This window comes from Pezoporus wallicus, unplaced genomic scaffold, assembly GCF_028554395.1.
Source record: "Pezoporus wallicus isolate ANWC-B61680 ecotype Strahan unplaced genomic scaffold, APGP_CSIRO_Pwel_v1 contig_6999, whole genome shotgun sequence".
Lineage (NCBI taxonomy): Eukaryota > Metazoa > Chordata > Aves > Psittaciformes > Psittacidae > Pezoporus > Pezoporus wallicus.
In genome coordinates, this window is record NW_026640180.1 from 735,646 (window position 1) to 754,274 (window position 18,629).

Genomic DNA, 18,629 nt, shown 5'->3' on the forward strand with positions numbered 1-18,629 from the left:
CAAGCAGCTGGGATCACTTGCTAGAGAAGGGGGAATTGACAAAGCAATTGCAAGAGAGAAAAAGTCCCTCAGCCTTTGGAGGAGGCTCTTGGCAGCTGTGAAAGAAAGGTTTCCGTACAAGGACGATGTTACGAGTCGTTCGGCCAAGTGGACTACTATAGACAAAGGCATCCAGTCTCTGAGGGAATCGGCCATCGTAGAGATGCTCTATCACATCAAGCCGAATAACGGGGATACACCTATAGATCCAGATGAAGTTGAATGTACACGACCCATGTGGCGAAAACTCACACGGAATGCACCGTCATCATATGCCCATTCATTGGCAACAGTAACCTGGAATGACATAGTACCACTAACAGTGGATGAAATGGTTCATAAACTCTGAGAGTTCGAAGACAACCTCACCCCTTCCATCATCTCAGCTGTGAAAAAACTTTCCCAGGACCTCGAACAACTGAGGGACGATCTATCTGATTTATCCAGCTCCTCATGTGTACCAACACACGTCTCAGCTATTAACAAAAGGCGTCCTGTTGTTCAAGAGAGGAGATACAGAAGGTATACGCCACGGGGTACCCTATGGTTTTACCTGCTGGATCACGGAGAAGACATGACAAAGTGGGATGGAAAACCTACTTCAGCTTTGGAGGAATGGGTGAGTGAACTGAAGAGGGGAGCAAGGGCCAAGACTGATTGTCCCATGAGAGCTACGGCTTCAGTCTCTGGTGAGCAGTTTCCCAGATGGAATGGAAGAGCTGATTTTACTCCAGCTCCTGTGATAATGAAGAATAATCCCTTTCAGCACGACTTAAGTGTCCAATGCTGTGACGACCATTAGAGGGGCCCTGCCTCCAGCCAGGTGGAGGTAGGGGACAATCGGATTTACTGGACTGTGTGGATCAGATGGCCTGGCACATCAGTCCCACAGAAGTATAAGGCTCTAGTAGATACCGGTGCACAGTGTACCCTGATGCCATCAGGCTGTCAAGGGGTGGAATCCATCTATATTTCTGGAGTAACAGGAGGATCCCAAGAGTTGACTGTGCTGGAGGCTGAAATCAGCCTGACTGGGAGGGAGTGGCAAAAGCACCCTATTGTGACTGGTCCAGAGGCTCCATGCATCCTTGGCATAGACTACCTCAAGAGAGGGTACTTCAAAGACCCAAAAGGGTACCGGTGGGCTTTTGGTATTGCTGCTTTGGAGACTGAGGAAATTGAGCAGCTGTCCACCTTGCCTGGTCTCTCAGAAGATCCCTCTGCTGTGGGGTTGCTGAAAGTTGAAGAACAACAAGTGCCAATTGCGACCACAACAGTGAACCGGCGGCAATATCGCACCAACCTATACTCCCTGATTCCCATCCATCAGCTGATCCGTAGACTGGAGAGTCATGGGGTGATCAGCAGGACCCGCTCACCCTTTAATAGCCCCATATGGCCAGTGCGAAAGTCTAATGGAGAATGGAGACTAACAGTAGACTATCGTGGCCTGAATGAAGTCACACCACCATTGAGTGCTGCCGTACCGGACATGCTAGAACTTCAGTATGATCTAGAGTCAAAGGCAGCCAAGTGGTATGCCACGATTGATATTGCCAATGCATTTTTCTCCATTCCTTTGGCAGCAGAGTGCAGGCCACAGTTTGCTTTTATTTGGAGGGGTGTCCAGTTCACTTGGAACCGACTGCCCCAGGGGTGGAAACACAGCCCTACCATTTGCCACGGACTGATCCAGACTGCACTGGAACAGGGGCAAGCTCCAGAACACCTGCAATACATTGATGACATTATTGTGTGGGGCGATACAGCGGAAGAAGTTTTTGAGAAAGGGAGGAAAATAATCCAAATCCTGCTGAAAGCTGGTTTTGCCATAAAACGGAGTAAGGTCAAGGGACCTGCACAGGAGATTCGATTTTTGGGAATAAAATGGCAAGATGGACGTAGACAGATCCCCACAGATGTGATCAACAAGATAACAGCAATGTCTCCACCAACTAATAAGAAAGAAACACAAGCTTTCTTGGGTGCAGTGGGGTTCTGGAGAATGCACATCCCAAATTACAGTTCGATTGTAAGCCCTCTCTATCATGTGACCCGGAAGAAGAATGATTTTAAATGGGGCCCTGAGCAGCAACAAGCCTTTGAGCAAATTAAACGTGAGATAGTTCATGCAGTAGCCCTTGGACCAGTCCGGACCAGGCCAGATGTAAAAAATGTACTGTACACTGCAGCTGGGGAGAACGGTCCTACCTGGAGCCTCTGGCAGAAAGCTCCAGGGGAGACTCGAGGTCGACCCCTCGGCTTTTGGAGTCGGGGATATAAAGGATGTGAGGCCAGCTATACCCCAACTGAGAAAGAGATACTGGCAGCCTATGAAGGGGTTCGAGCTGCTTCGGAAGTGATTGGCACTGAAGCACAGCTCCTTCTGGCACCCCGGTTGCCCGTGCTGGGCTGGATGTTCAAAGGCAGGGTCTCCTCTACACATCATGCAACTGATGCTACATGGAGTAAATGGGCTGCACTAATTACACAACGAACTCGAATAGGAAATCCCAGTCGTCCAGGCATTCTAGAAGTCATCATGGACTGGCCAGAGGGCAAAGATTTTGGAATGTCACCAAAGGAGGAGGTGGTGCGCGCTGAAGAGGCCCCACCACATAATAAACTGTCAGAAAGTGAAAAGCAGTATGCCTTGTTTACTGATGGCTCTTGCCGTATTGTGGGAAAGCATCAGAGATGGAAGGCAGCTGTATGGAGTCCTGGACGACAAGTTTCAGAAACTGCTGACGGAGAGGGTGAATCGAATCAGTTTGCCGAGGTGAAAGCCATCCAGCTGGCCCTGGACATTGCTGAACGAGAAAAGTGGCCAGTACTTTATCTCTATACTGACTCATGGATGGTGGCAAATGCCCTGTGGGGGTGGTTGAAGCAATGGAAGCAGAGCAACTGGCAACGCAGAGGTAAACCCATCTGGGCTGCTGCACTGTGGAAAGATATTGCTGCCAGGGTGCAGAACCTGGTGGTGAAGGTACGTCATGTAGATGCCCATGTACCCAGGAGTGGGGCCACTGAGGAACAGCAGAACAACCAACAAGTGGATAAAGCGGCTAAGATTGAAGTGGCTCAGATGGACTTAGATTGGCAACATAAAGGTGAATTATTTTTGGCCCGGTGGGCCCATGACACTTCAGGCCATCAGGGCAAAGATGCAACATATAGATGGGCCTGTGATCGAGGGGTGGACTTAACAATGGACACTATTGCACAGGTTATTCATGAGTGTGAAACATGTGCTGCAATTAAACAAGGCAAGTGGTTAAAGCCTCTTTGGTATGGAGGACGATGGTTGAAGTATAAATACGGGGAGGCCTGGCAGATTGATTATATCACACTGCCACCAACCCGCCAAGGTACGCGCCGTGTGCTTACCATGGTGGAAGCAACCACCGGGTGACTGGAAACACATGCTGTGCCCCATGCCACTACCCGGAACACCATCCTGGGCCTTGAGAAACAGATTTTGTGGCGACACGGCACCCCAGAGAGAATTGAGTCAGACAATGGGACTCATTTCCGGAATAACCTTATAGATATTTGGGCCAAAGAGCATGGCATTGAGTGGGTATATCACATCCCCTACCATGCACCAGCCTCTGGGAAAATCGAACGGTACAATGGGCTGTTAAAAACTACACTGAGAGCAATGGGTGGGGGAACTTTCAAGCATTGGGATACACACTTACCAAAGGCCACCTGGTTGGTCAACACCAGAGGATCTGCCAACAGGGCTGGCCCAGCCCAGTCAGAACTTTTACATATTGTAGAGGGGGACAAAGTTCCCGTGGTGCATATGAAGAATTTGCTGGGGAAGACAGTCTGGGTAATTCCTGCTTCAGGTAAAGGCAAACCCACTCGTGGGATTGCTTTTGCTCAGGGACCTGGATATACTTGGTGGGTAATGCAGGAAGATGGGGAAGTCCGATGTATACCTCAAGGGGATTTGATTTTAGGGGAAAACAGCCAGTGAACTCAATTGTATGCTGTTGCCTGCTGTGTAATGCTTTTATAGCCCATCAACTAGATGTCTCCAGGTCACCAGCGACTAGCCCTGACTTCCCTCCAGCCATCGTCCCAACAGAGAATGAACTTTGAACATCATGGACCGAATGGACTCGGCAGCATTGTAGGGATTGGTCCATGCACTAAGAAAATGATCTTTTCCTCTTGGTCTGTATGTATATGGATATATATATATGGGAGAGCGATGGTGTATTGAAAATGTGGGATCTAAGCACGACGTGAATGGTATGGAATAAGGGGTGGATAATGTCCTGGGTTCAGCAGTAGCAGTCATGTATTTTTTCCTTTGTGGTAGCTGGTGACGTGATATGTTTTGACTTCCAGCCTGAGAACAGAATTGGTGAAGTCGATGTTCTAATTTGTTGCTAAGTGATGTTTACCCTGACCAAGGACTTTGTGAGGCTCATGCTCTGCCAGGGAGGAGGGGAAGCTGGGAGAAAGCAGAGACGGGGCGCCTGACTCGGGCTAGCCAGGGAGGTATTCCATACCACAGCATGTCATGGCCGGGGTGGGGGTGACTGGGAGTTACCCGGAAGGACACGGGCTTCCGGGTGGAACTCGTTTTCTTGGCCGGTGATATCGTATTCTCTTCCCTTGTTATTTTCCCTTATCATTGTTGTAGTTGATAGTAGCGGTGGTGATTTGTGTACATTGTTTGCTGGACTGTTCTTGTCTCAACCCGTGGGAGTTGCACTTTTTCGATCCTCCTCTCTGTTCCTCCGGGAGTGGGGAAGGGGAGAACCCCGGTGGGGGGGGGGACACGGACCTTGATTGTTGTCAGCTCGGCACCACTCACTGGGAGTGAGTGAACAAGTTACCTGACTGGGTTTAAACCAGGACAGGGAGACATTCCCTTATGCTCCCAGCCCACCCACCAGACCATTTACAGCATTATTTGAGAGTTCTGAAGGTTTTGAATGGCCTTTAGGTACCCTTGAGACCTGCTGGTTGGGATGGGGATCACCATGTTGTCATGCATACAGAGTGTGTTTTACCCATGACCGTTTTGTCTGATCTCAAGAGTTAAGCAGAGTTGGGTCTGGGCCTCGTCTGGGTTAGGCGACGACATAGGAGGACCAGGAGATTTTCCCCAAGGCTGGACAGCCATGAGTGGCAGGGTGTGTGGGAGAGTATGGGCAAGTATCTAGACCAGTGGGCCCCTCCAGTGCTCTGGAACTTCACCACTGAAGAAGTGCAGAATCCAGAAAAAATTAGTAAAACACTTAAATGAGGTGTGTTGTCATCCCAGTCATACCAGAGAGGGACAAATCATGGCAATGTGCCGGGGCTTGGCCTATGCTTACAGAGCCTTGTTGAACACTATCCAGCACCTTCAAAAGGAAAAAAATGTCTCTGGATCTGAGGACAAAGCAACAGACAGCGCAGGTACCTCAGCTCCACGCACAGCAGCTACACCACCCCCAGCAACAAGTACAGTAGCTACCCAAACTCCGACCACAACAGACAGCGCAGCTATTCCAACTCCCGGGTACCGCAGCTACACCAGCCCCAGTGACAAGTACAGTAGCTACCCAGTCTTCGACTGCAACAGGCAGTGCAGCTAATCCAACTCCAAGTGCAGCAGCTACACCAGAGGACCAATTCGTGGCAATATCGGTTGCCCCTGTACGCAAGGGGAAAAGCAAAGAAGAGATACTGGCAGCCTATGAAGGGGTTTGAGCTGCTTCAGAAGTGATTGGCACTGAAGCACAGCTCCTCCTGGCACCCCGGTTGCCCGTGCTGGGCTGGATGTTCAAAGGCAGGGTCTCCTCTACACATCATGCAACCGATGCTACATGGAGTAAGTGGGTTTCACTAATTACCCAACGAGCTCGAACAGGAAATTCCAGTCTCCAGGCATTGTAGAAGTCATCATGGACTGGCCAGAGGGCAAAGATTTTGGAATGGCACCAGAGGAGGAGGTGATGCGTGCTGAAGAGGCCCCACCATATAATGAACTGTCAGAAAGTGGAGAACAGTATGCCTTGTTTACTGGTGGGTCCTGCTGTATTGTGGGAAAGCATCGGAGATGGAAGGCAGCTGTATGGAGTCCTCAATGACAAATTGCAGAAGCTGCTGAAGGAGAGGGTGAACCGAGTCAGTTTGCGGAGGTGAAAGCCATCCAGCTGGTCCTGGACATTGCTGAACGAGAAAAGTGGCCAGTACTTTATACTGACTCATGGATGGTGGCAAATGCCCTGTGGGGGTGGTTGCAGCAATGGAAGCAGAGCAACTGGCAACGCAGAGGTAAACCCATCTGGGCTGCTGCACTGTGGAAAGATATTGCTGCCCGGATGCAGAACCTGGTGGTGAAGGTACGCCATGTAGATGCCCATGTACCCAAGAGTCGGGCCACTGAGGAACAGCAGAACAACCAACAAGTGGATAAAGCGGCTAAGATTGAAGTGGCTCAGATTGACTTAAATTGGCAACGTAAGGGTGAATTATTTTTGGCCCGGTGGGCCCATGACACTTCAGGCCATCAGGGCAGAGATGCAGCATATAGATGGGCCCGTGACTGAGGGGTGGACTTAACAATGGACACTATTGCACAGGTTATTCATGAGTGTGAAACATGTGCTGCAATTAAACAAGGCAAGCGGTTAAAGCCTCTTTGGTATGGAGGACGATGGCTGAATTACAAATATGGGGAGGCCTGGCAGATTGATTATATCACACTACCACCAACCCGCCAAGGTACGCGCCGTGTGCTTACCATGGTGGAAGCAACCACCGGGTGGCTGGAAACATATGCTGTGCCCCGCTCCAGTGCCCAGAACACTATCCTGGGCCTTGAGAAACAGATTTTGTGGCGACACGGCACCCCAGAGAGAATTGAGTCAGACAATGGGACTCATTTCCGGAACAACCTTATAGACACTTGGGCCACAGAGCATGGCACTGAGTGGGTATATCACATCCCCTACCATGTACCAGCCTCTGGGAAAATCGAACGGTACAATGGGCTGTTAAAAACTACACTGAGAGCAATGGGTGGGGGGACTTTCAAGCACTGGGATACACACTTACCAAAGGCCACCTGGTTGGTCAACACCAGAGGATCTGCCAACAGGGCTGGCCCAGTCAGAACTTTTACATGCTGTAGAAGGGGACAGAGTTCCTGTGGTGCACATAAAGAATTTGCTGGGGAAGACAGTCTGCGTTATTCCTGCTTCAGGTAAAGGCCGACCCACTCGTGGGATTGCTTTTGCTCAGGGATCCGGATATACTTGGTGGGTAATGCGGAAAGATGGGGAAGTCCGATGTATACCTCAAGGGGATTTGATTTTAGGGAAAAACAGCCAGTGAACTCAATTGTATGCTATTGCCTGCTATGTAGCATTTTTATAGCCCACCAACTAGATGTCTTCAGGTAACCAGCGACTAGCCCTGACTTCCCCCCAGCCATCATCCCAACAAAGAATGAACTTTGATAGAACCAGAGAGTTCTGCGGAAAAGGAACAATCAGCATCAGCAGGCAACTATCCAACACTGCACACAGCCTCTCCTGCTCTGAAAGACTGTTACAAGAGATGGAGCCCAACATCATGGACCGAATGGACTCTGCAGCATTATAGGGATTGGTCCATGTGCTAAGCAATGATAGCTCGCTCTCTCTCTGTATATATATATATATGTATATATATGAGATAAGAGTGATGGTATATTGAAAATGTGGGATCTGAGCATGATGTGAATGGTGTGGAATAAGGGGTGGATACTATCCTGGGTTCAGCAGTAGCAGTCATTTTTCTCCTTCTTAGTAGCTGTTGCAGTGCTGTGTTTTTGACTTTCAGCCTGAGAACAGTGCTGATAACACCAATGGTTTTAGTTGCTGCTTACTAATGTTTAGTCTGAGAAGGACTTTCTGAGTCTCATGCTCTGCCAGGGAGGAGGGGAAGCTGGGAGGAAGCAGAGACAGGACACCTGACCCAAACTAAGGAAAGAGGTATTCCATACCATAGCACGTCATGCCCAGTATATAAACTGGGGTCAGTTACCTGGAAGGGCTAGATCACTGCTCAGTTGGGCTGGGTATCGGTCGGTGGGTGGTGAGCGGTTGTATTCTCTTCCCGTATTATTTCCTCTATCAATATTATTATTGGAGGCGGCATCAGTAGTAGTTTTGTGTTATACCTTAGTTACGGGACTGCTCTTATCTCTACCTGTGGGAATTACGTTCTTCTGATTCTCCTCCCCATCCCTCTGGGAGCAGGAGGGAGGAAGGGGGAGGGAGTGAACGAGCGAGCTGCGCGGCTGACTGGGCTTAAACCACGATATTTATTTTAATCAGGTATAAATAGGGAGGTGGCTAAAAGAAGTACCAACAGGGGTAACTTTGAAAATCTTGGAGTAAACCAAAGGCTTGCTCACATTTTCTTAATGTTTGATGAAACAGATAGGAAGAATTTTCTCATGGAGTTATCTGGGTAGTAAAAAATATAAACCTCCAACATTCAGCATTAATCAGGATCTTGAAACTTTTTTATTAGCCCTCTTCTTCATTATACAGTGGAGGCAAATTTGTGAAGCTGACACTGAATGTCCATAGGTGGTCTGACTTGCCATAGGCACAGCATCTATGTACATGTGAAGCATGTAGAGTCTGCAGGTATGCAAGGGTCAACAGTCACATAAGGGTCTACAGTCACATATTACATTAAAAAGGACAGGTCAGTTACAGAGTGTATTGGCTAGGTTTCAGTGAGGGCATTTCATGTGTAGATCATTAAGCCAATTATCCTCCTTCCAGAGACAGGGAAGGTGAAGCACAGGGACATTAAGTTACCTGCCTAGTCACAAGAGAGTCTGCTGGCAGGAAGTGACTCCATGTCTCATAAATCTCTTGTCCATGTTATGTCCACAATAGGACATTTGTATTGAACTGTTTTCTTAAGCTTTTTTTCTTTAAGAAAAGTGCTTCTTTACTGTTATAGGCACTGCATTTCAGAAAGCTTTCAAATGGTTTTAAATATTATAATTGTCTATATTTAGAGAAAAGAGGAAAAACTCCTGGCATTGAGAAAAGCACTCACACCCAGATGCACAATTCTATCCAAGGCAAATTTTACATCTCAATTAATAATCCCTGGAAAAGAATAAGAATTCATAATGGAAGTGCTGGCAGGTCCTTAATTACAGTGATTCTAATAGAACCTGTAATAATAAGGTAGCACTAAAGTTTGTTGAGCTGCTGTCTGAGCCATCGAACACAGGCTCACAAGAATCTCTTTCTGCATGGAAGTGTGGTGTAATGCTGTTCAAGGGTGACTTGCATTGCTGTTCTGAGCGAGCATGTTGGCTTATGTATGAAATGACGCCTTCCTATCATTATGGTCTGCTGCTCAAAGTATGTCTAAACACATTTTCAGTTATCTCTGCTTCTTGAGAAGAAAAAACATTTTATCCTTAAAATAGTTAAACCCAGTGTTATTCTAGGCAAATGAGGAAGAATTAGCAGGGTTAAAAGTAGGAATGGAAAATGTTCTTTTCTGTGAAAAAGGTCTTTAAGGGAAAGTCCACTTTGCAGTAAAGTTATGTTTATGAAATAAAGTATTTCAGTTATGCACAGGGTATGGTGGCAGAGTTTTCACAGCAGTACTTGCATGCACTGTACAGAAGGCTCAGGTATCAGTGACCCAATTTTCCAAGCTCTGTCCATTTTCCATTCTGCTGTGTCACAAGCTAAAGATATTTTCCAACTTCTTTACTTTAGACTATAGAAAATAACAGAGTTAGAGTTGGTGAGAGCAGGGACCAGGAACTGGTATTGCATGTCTGGTGCTGAAAGATCATCTGGAGAGCAAATCCATTCCTGGATAAGCTGCCATCCAGAAGTGAGCCCCTGGGTTGTACTGATCACTGTAGGTAGACCACAGTTATTTTCAGCCTCAAGGAAAGGCTGATATTTGGCCTTTTTTTTTGGGTTGTGAACACATTGCAGTACAAATGTCTGATAATGCCAAGCCAGACACCTTAGTGAGGATATTTAAGATTTGCTAGCGCTTAAAAATGCATACAGGAACAACTAGCACTTATATGTGATTAATAGCTATTATATTTGTTTCTAAAAATATTCTATTCTGGGTTAGTGGTGAAACCTCTCATCATTGTCCATTTAAGAATGGATCTAAGGGTGTTTTAAGTGTCTCATCTGCAATAAGACTTCTGGAGTCTTAGGGCATTTCCTTCTTCTATCTGCAGAACGTCCTCCTGCAGGTAGCAGCTGTGCAGGTGCCTCAGATACTTCTTCATCAAGTCAGGATTTTCCTTCAGCCGACAGATGAATTCGTAGGTCTTGCAGCAGGAGTCGTCCTGGCAGCATGTCCCTGGAGGAGCTGAGGGTGTCTGGCCCATCTCCTGCAAATGACAGGGCAGGGAGAATGGTGAAAAGGGCAGGAGCCTCCTCGGGTTGAGAGCCCTCTGGCTGGGCTTGGTCTCTCCTGGAGAAAGTCAAGTTTGGTTAGGCTTTGCTGGGCAGCGGGATGTGCAAAAAAGCCCTCCTCGGGCAGGCTCTGCCTTCTTCCTGTCATGGGTCAGTGTGTCCTCATTTCCTCCTCTGCAGCCAAGACCCGTCTCAGCCTCCTGCGGTTGGTCAAAGGGCTCTGGAAGAGGCAGATGACATAGGGCACTTGCCCAGGCTTTCTTCTCCACATGGGCTGTTAGTCATTACCCTGCCTGCACATTGGCCCAAGGCTTTGGTGGGTCCTGGCTCCCAGCCATCTGGCAGCATCCCATTTAGCTGACCCCACCACTCACCTCTCTCTGGTGTCTCTTGGCTTTCCTGCAAAGGCACCATATAAGCAAAACCCCGCTGAGGAGCAGGCACAGGCATGACCAGCTCAATAAGGTCACCTCCAGGGACCCCAGGCCTCCAGTCACTGGGGTGGAGGAGAGCAGGAGCGGCTCCTCAGGGCTCCCTGTGCCAATGCCCTGGTCCTGGCGAGGCACATCCCCCATGAGGGTGGCCCAGGCAGGATGGCTGGAAAGGCCGAGGCTGCCGGGGAAGAGACTGGCCATGCAGAGAGCAAGGACAAGGGACCGCTGCAGGCTGAGTATCGCGCTGCTCCCTGGTGAACTGCAGTCTCTGCACCAACAATCTCACGCTATCACCCCGATGGGAGCTCAGCCAGTCACGAGCAGTGCTGGGGTGATGGCGTCAGCAGTTGCCCCCTTCCATGCTGTCAACAAATGCCCTGTGATGTCATAATGCCTTTACCTGGAACCCAGTAGCTAGGGAAGGTCAAGGCAAAGATGGAGGGTACAAGCATTTGCGTATCTCAGCTTGCTGCTTTGACTCTGCCCTGGGGGAGTGGGCCTGAGCTCCGAGGGGTTTGTGCTGTGCTCCTCAGTGCTTATTGAGGAGGAGGAACTGTGCTAGGGCAGGGGCCTTGCCTGGGTACTTGCATGCAGGTGGCCCCCCATTAGATAATTTCATCTTGTTTTCTGAAGATGAATAATCAGAGAACCATAGGATGGTCTGGGTTAGAAGGAACCTTCAAGATCATCTGCTTCTGATGCAGGGACACCTCCTGCTAGACCAGGTTCCACAAGGCACTGTCCCACCTGGGCTTGAACGTTTCCAGGGATGGGGCAGCCACAGCTTTTCTGGGCAACCTGTGTCAGTGTTTCTGTTTTTTTTTGGTGGTGTGTTTTGTTTTTGTTTTTTTTTTTGGTGTGTTTTTTTTTCTTGGGATTTTTTGTTTGTTTTGTTTTCGTGTTTGTTTTTTTTTTTCTGGTTTTCTTTTTTTCTTTCCAACATCTAAGTTTCCTGTCTGTCAGTTTAAAGCCATTCCCCCTTGTCACCTTGGTGAGGGTATTTAAAATTTGCTAGAACTTAAAAATGCATACAGGAACAACTAGCACTTACATGTGATTAGTAGCTATTATATTTGTTTCTGAAAGTGTTTTATTTTGGGTTAGTGGTGAAAGGTCTCGTCATTGTGCATTTAAGAATGGATCTAAGGGTTTTTTAAGTGTCAGTCTCATCTGCAAGAAGACTCCTGGAGTAGGAAAAAGAAAAAGTGCTGCTAAAACCAAACATCATCTTCATTTGGCTATGATTTTTAAAACATGTTTTCAATATGGGGTGAAAATAACACCTTTTGAGAATAATTTTGTATAGTAAAAGAGCATTTGAGATAACAGTCACGACAGTGTTTGTGTGTCTTCAAGGAGCTAATCTAAAAATTAGCAGCTTTTCTGATGGCTGTTCAGCCAACTGTATTGATCATTTCAGTGCTTTTGTGACATATACTGTGCTTCAAAAGCATTCATCCATGACATTATCAGAGTACTCAGGGTAAACAGTGATGTTTAAAATTAACTGCAGTTTTCTTTTTGAAGTGATGTAGTGTCAGACAAATAAAGAAATCTTCACCAACATTAAAAAAATCAGTTAGTTTTTGATATTTATCCATTATAGGGTTTTGACTGGCATTACTCCAGTTCTAAAAAGTGAGCAAAACTGTACTTTTTTTTTCCTGAAAGTAAGCGGTTAAATACTAACTGAAACTTGGTACAGTTTCTTTTGCTTTTGTCGTGATGGAATAATCAAGATGTTTTTTGAAGGTGGATTCATAAATGTGGCTGTAATGTCTAATAATGCAAAGCCTCTTTTCTTTTAAAAATTAAGACAAATTCCAGCATCTGGTTTTGATGCTATTGGATGTTCTCTTCTGCTAATGTTAATGTGGGGGTGAAAAATGCATAGAAGATGGCTAATAAAGATTTAAGACCCGAAGCCATAGGCTTGCATTCTTACAGACAGTTGCTTCTTTAGATCAAGTCTTTGAGAAGCCCCTGAAGAGCCACCTTCAGTCGGTATCAATAACCTACCTTTGACTTGCAACGACTTTTATGCTATTATAAAAGGCAGTGAGAAAACCATGTTTACTCCAGGCTCTAGCCTTGGAACACTGTATGCAGTTTGTTGTTGCTAACCTAAATAACAGTATTGATTTTTAGGTGCTATGGAGTGTGTGTGCCTGCACGGTTCAATTTGATAGTAGTCAGTCATTTCTAGTGCTTTGATACTGGTATCACCAAAATTACAGTTCAGATAGAGACATCAAAATAAAAGCTATGCTGTGCCCTGCAACCACTTACGGACAACTGCTATGGTTTTCTGTGTCTGTCATATATTGATGGTTGTGGTAGCGTGATGGGTACTATTTAAAGCTTACCCTATAAAACCAGCACCAAAGAAAGATATTGCAGAAATCCACTTCTTTTGTCACATTATCAGCAGACAAGCTGTTGTGGCAAGGCAGTGGGACAAAATGTCTTGTTCTTTCATGGTGAATCACAGCAAGAAAAATGCAGGAACAGTTCCCTCTCAATTTCTTTCAGTACTCTGAAAATATCTCTGTTATTTTAAAACACTTACTTTGAGATGTTGAGGATGATCCATGAGGCTGGTAAGGTTCTTAATTTATGAAACCAGTTTGGCTGTTACATCATCATCTTGAGCTTAATGGATTTAAATTCCAGATGATTTTCCCACGCATTCTGCTCTGAGTTGCTCATTTTCTGTTACTGATTTATTATAATTCAGCCAGAGAAGGTGGCTGGAATAGAAGAAAAATAGCAAAAATTATTAATGTCCAGTGATAAGGATATGTTTAAAATATTTAGGACAAGAAATTAGAGGTTTTTTTGGCTATCGTCTTCTTATTTTTAGAACCTCTGGGAGGTGGAGTGAGTGGGTTACCTCTAATGGGTGCAGCTGCCTACATATGTTTTAGATACCATCTGTGGAAAAACTGAATTTCTGCATGGCTTACCAAACTGCAGCCAAAGGATTTGCTCTAAAGAAATTCATGCTCATACTTTCTGAGTTTTTTGTCTCAATACCTGGCAGTCATAGCCACTGTTATACTAGCAAGTGCTGGTTTTGGGTCAAAAGATGTTATTTTGTTGTCTTCCGTGTAGCAGATCCAGCTATCAGATAATTAACACCTGCATTTCAGGAAGAGTTCAGTGAGCCTGGACTTCTAAAGCATGGGCACCTAACAAAGCTGCTCCTGGGTTTGAAGTGGAAGTGATGCTAATAACACATTAAGCTTAAGCGATGTGGGTAGATGGGCAAGCAAGGTAAAACTGGGTATAATTCACTCTTCCTTGTATAAAATGGTGTGAGTTGTGACCTCTGTTATTGTATGTCCTGTTGGGCCTCGGGCAGTTCTTACTGTGAATTGTGGGCTGTGTTTACAAGTGAAGTTTCATAGGACCCTTGTTGCTGAATCCTGTCAAGTTGATGTCATTTCAGTTAGTGTTTAATATTATCTGAGTGTGGCATGACTGCAGCCATCCTCTCTTGGGAGCATTGTAGCTGTTCACTGTGCCGTCGCTGCACCCCTTCTGTTAAGCTCAGATGTTTGTCAGCAAAATAAATACTTCCTCCTTCCTCATTGTGGGGTTGCCTGTATTTTCAGTAGGGCCTGATTTGATATTTTAGTGACCAAATTAAGAATTCTGACTTAATGGCTTTTCCTATGCAGTTTAAACCAGTTTATCAGAACAGGAGCTTGTGGGTTGGATTTTGTGTCTCTGTTATTTCTACCTCTCTCAAATCAAGAGACAAAATAGTTCATGTAGCCCGAAACAGATCACCAGGGAATTATTTTATTGCCAGTCTCTCTTCTAGTTTTTGCCTTCCTATTAAACATCGTGTTGCTGTACAGCCCGTTCCTAAATGGGGAAATAGCTCAGGTCCTGACCAACCTTACAAGCCTTCTTGTCTCTGATTCAACACTGTCTTTTCCTTATTTCTGTCAACAGCAACTCCTGAAACTATTCCACAGTCTTAGTTGGGTAAAAACATTTTTATGATGTGTTATCCAAGTCTGTCGCTTGATTTGTGTTACTTATTTCAGCAGTCTTGTTCACAGCATTGAGATTGGGTATTCTCACAATCTCCACAGAAGCAGTATGAGCTGTTAATGTTATGTTATACTGGTATTGCCTGGATATAGTCCATATTGCCCTGAAATTTCAGTGTCTCAAGGGATTACTTTTGCTTTGCTTCAACGTCTTCTGCATTTATTGCCTTTCCAGATAGGCACGGTGCTGCCTTGTACAAGTCTCAGCTTCAGAAACTGCAGAGAGAAACCTGAGTTTGTGCTATTCAATCAGTTGTTCTGTCGTTTCTGCTTCTGTCTGTCAGAGCTTGAGGATTATGGCTGTCATTTTGCCTATTCACTTGTGAAGTTTTTGGGGTTTTTTTTAGATGCAGACTGAAGCCGGGGAGTTGGAGCAGGCCATGATGCAAAAGAGTTCTGCTGGTGCAGTGGACAGGTGTTGGGGCCACAACAGGACAGCTATGCAGGTATGTGCCTTGCAGTGCTGTCCCCAGTTTGAAATCTTAACACAGCATAAACCAGCCTGAAGAAAAGAAGGTCAGAACAGGAGTTGCGGGAGCAGAGAGGAATAAAACCACAGATTAGCCTCTTCTTTCAAACAGCAGTTTATTCTGCCAGAGCACCTTTAGATTGCAGGTGACATGTATGAATTGGCTGATCAGAGGTTGGATTAGCACTCCGTGATTTACTGTTGCTGTGTCATTTCAGTTAGCCTGGATTAAAGCAGTGGAGTTACATGTATTGCAAGTACAGGTACATGTAGAAGCTGTAAAATCAGCTATTTCTACAGCTGGTGGTAAGCTTCTGGATTTTTACCAGGATATTTGGTGTGGAAATTCCCAGAAATGCTTTATTTTTGTGGGCTGAAAGTTTTGTGTTGGGCTGTAATACACTATCTGTAATACTTTATTAAGTATTATATTTTCAGTACAATCTGAATTGCCTGTCCAGCCATATCTCCTTCACAGCTTTAGGAATACTTTGATAGTTTGGTTGCACTTCTATTTTTAGTAACCCTGTAACCTCACTTTCCTTGTATTTTCCATTTGAAATTCCTATATTATTTTGTTCTTAAAATTCTGAAAGTCATCTTCCTGAGCCAAGTTTAAAGTCTGAATAGTTGGCTGCTTTCTCCACTTCGTGGGTGTGTCTGCCTTTTGTTTGTAACTTTTTTTCTGATCCTCCGTGTAAAAGGAGATTCTTAAAGCTGCAGTCCCAGTGGGTAAAGATGAGACCATAACAATTAATGTAATCTATAGGCCTGAACAATGCAAGTATTTCCTTGCATACGATTTCTTCAGATCAGATAGGAGCAGATGTGTGAAAGTGCCCTCTGCATTGCATGCCTGTGAAGCATTTGTATGAGAATGAAATTAACTTTAAAGAGGCACGCCAGCGTTCAAGCACTAGAGCTTTGACCTGCTAATGACTTCCTCATTCAATAAATTGTGGATCGCTAAATGCTGAGTAGGAGGAAAAACGTGTATTTTGTTAATTCACTGCAAGACTATAAGGAAAACGGAACCCATAGTAACAGGAGCAGTAAGATGCTGAATATAGTTTTTGTCTGTTGACAGTAGATGAAACACAGTAGGGCTAATACTTAGCGTCCATTATGTCCACTTGCTTGTGTCACATGAGATGATTCATCTGCTCAGATAAACACAGGAGTGTCTTGGATGCAGAGGTGCGAGTAGTGGTAGAGCAAACTTGCTGAGGGCGCACTCAATCCCACTGTCCTCTTACTCCTTTTTTTTATTCTTTTTTGTTGCTGTTTCCTAGCTTCCTGGGTTAACGGCTTGCTTCCTTCCTTCCTCCATGAGCTACAGTGGACACTTTAGGCCCCTGCACCGTTTGGGCCTGGAGCAAGCAGTCCTGCTTCCTCTCAGCTTCCCTGACATCTTTCATCCTACTGACAGCGTCCCGCAGCTCAGCCCCTGCTGCAGGAGGACCTCCACCAGGGAGCACCGAGCGCAGCCCTGCCCGTTGCGCACCCTCCCCTCACCAGACCAGTGCAGGCACTCTCTACACCCCGAGCTCTGCACTGCAGCCTCCCCTCTCACTGGCTCTGTCTGGGTGCCTACGCTGCCACCGCCGTGGCAGCCAGAGCAGAGCTCCCGGACCGGGCCCTGGTCATGAGGCGAGTGCTCATCATAACGCTCGCCTGCCCGCGCAAACTGCCTCTGGCACGCGCTCCCTGAGGCGGGTTTTTAAGCAGTCAGGGCTGGTGCCGCCCCTCCTGGCTCCGCCCCCTGTGGGTCAGCTGCTCGCGTTAGGCGCGCTGCCGGCTCCTGGGCAACTCCTGTGGAGGACTTGAGTCTCCCTCGGTGGCTCTTGCCGCTCTGAGCTGAGGCTCCTGGACGCTGAGCTTCCCCCGCTCCGGTGTTGACGGAGTCCTCTCTCGAGCTGCTCGCCTCAGCAATGTGTGTGTGTTTTATGAATGATGGCAGGTTTTATGATGACAGATTTTTATGATGGCAGATTGGATGAGAGGGTTGCTAGGTTTTAAGAGTGAGGTGGAATGTTTCTGTTACTATTTGGTGCAGCAATTCCTTATGCTTCTGTGCATCACATCTGTCTGTGCTGACTCTTCATTTATAGTAGAATTTGTTTCTTGTGAAAATACTTGTCAGTTTTAAGTAAGTCTAATGTGCTGTTATGCAGGTGGGGCTTTCAACAAATAATCGGTCTTTGGCTTCTAGATGTCTTAATCCTTGATAGCTGTAAGAGTTGTACTAAGGTGCTAAAACAAAAAGTGTGAGGTCTGAAGTCTAATTGATGTTTAGTTTGGAGGCTGACCCATAAAACAAATACGTAAAAAAAGACAACTGGCTCGGCCAACAAGGATTATTGCTTCAGTATACAGCAGACCGAAATAAACTGATTTAGCTTAAAAACAGTATTGTTAAGAAACAAGATAATTTTTTTTTAATTCCTTTTTTTTGGGGATGTTTTTCAAGAACACAAAAAAAAAAAAAAGAAAAGAAAATTTAAAGTTCCCCGCAGTTTGTAGGAAAAGATAGGACTGTTGATACTTATCTTCTCCTCTGAGTGTCCTGCTTGACGTTTGTGAGGTAGGCGATGCTGGGATCACTCACTTCAGTGGGACAGCTTTTAAAGGATTACAGCCTCAATAGCAAAGTAGCTGTTTTGAAGAAGAAAAATTGTGTCCAGAAAACCACTTGGAATATGGAATTTAAGGGTGTAGAGATGAAAGACAAAATTAAAGGGCTGTGAGGATGTGGGCTTGGGATGGAGGAGAAGGAGCAGTAGCAAATAAAGGAGATGTATGATACTGAGCTATGGTGTGAGGTTATGCTGGTTTAATAACACTTTAATACCATTTTAATAATGCTTTGTGTGCTGCTGAAATTGGTCAAATTACTGTGAGTTTTGGAAAGTGAATCAGGCTTTGTTTCCTTAGTCTAATCTATGCAGATGTAGAAGTGCAGTGTTCAGTTCATTTTTTGTGAGCTCCCTCTAAGTGCTGATATTTGTGCACAGGCAGCTGAAAGGGGGCGGAATGGAGAGAGGTGAACTTCTAAAAATACAGTGAGGCAAACAAAATTCTGCCTCTGCTTTCCTGTTAGCATAAAGGGTTTTCTCTCTCAAATCCTGTAGTCTTTGTCTCTTCAAATGTACTGAACTCTCATCTCTAAGCTCAGTCTCGAGTACAAAACTCATTT

General features: G+C 45.8%; 2 protein-coding genes across 4 annotated transcripts in view; both read left to right on the plus strand.

Annotated features, from left to right (window-relative positions):
- CCSER1 (coiled-coil serine rich protein 1) overlaps nucleotides 1-18,629 on the plus strand; it is a 728,863-nt gene that overhangs the window by 52,275 nt on the left and 657,959 nt on the right. The gene's annotated exons all lie outside the window — the stretch shown is intronic.
- Nucleotides 1,682-6,140, plus strand: LOC130603870 (uncharacterized). Its single transcript, XM_057417955.1, has 2 exons — nucleotides 1,682-2,629; nucleotides 6,000-6,140. The coding sequence occupies exons 1-2, from the start codon at nucleotides 1,982-1,984 to the stop codon at nucleotides 6,138-6,140; spliced, it is 789 nt and encodes a 262-aa protein (XP_057273938.1). The 5' UTR covers nucleotides 1,682-1,981.

What these genes read in the sequence shown, in the direction of transcription:
- LOC130603870 (XM_057417955.1), top strand. Translation starts at nt 1,982, where the DNA reads ATGTCTCCACCAACTAATAAGAAAGAAACACAAGCTTTCTTGGGTGCA. An exon ending in GAATGTCACCAAAGGAGGAG is followed by an intron (nt 2,630 to 5,999) that starts GTGGTGCGCGCT and finishes GCACCAGAGGAG; the next exon opens with GAGGTGATGCGTGCTGAAGA.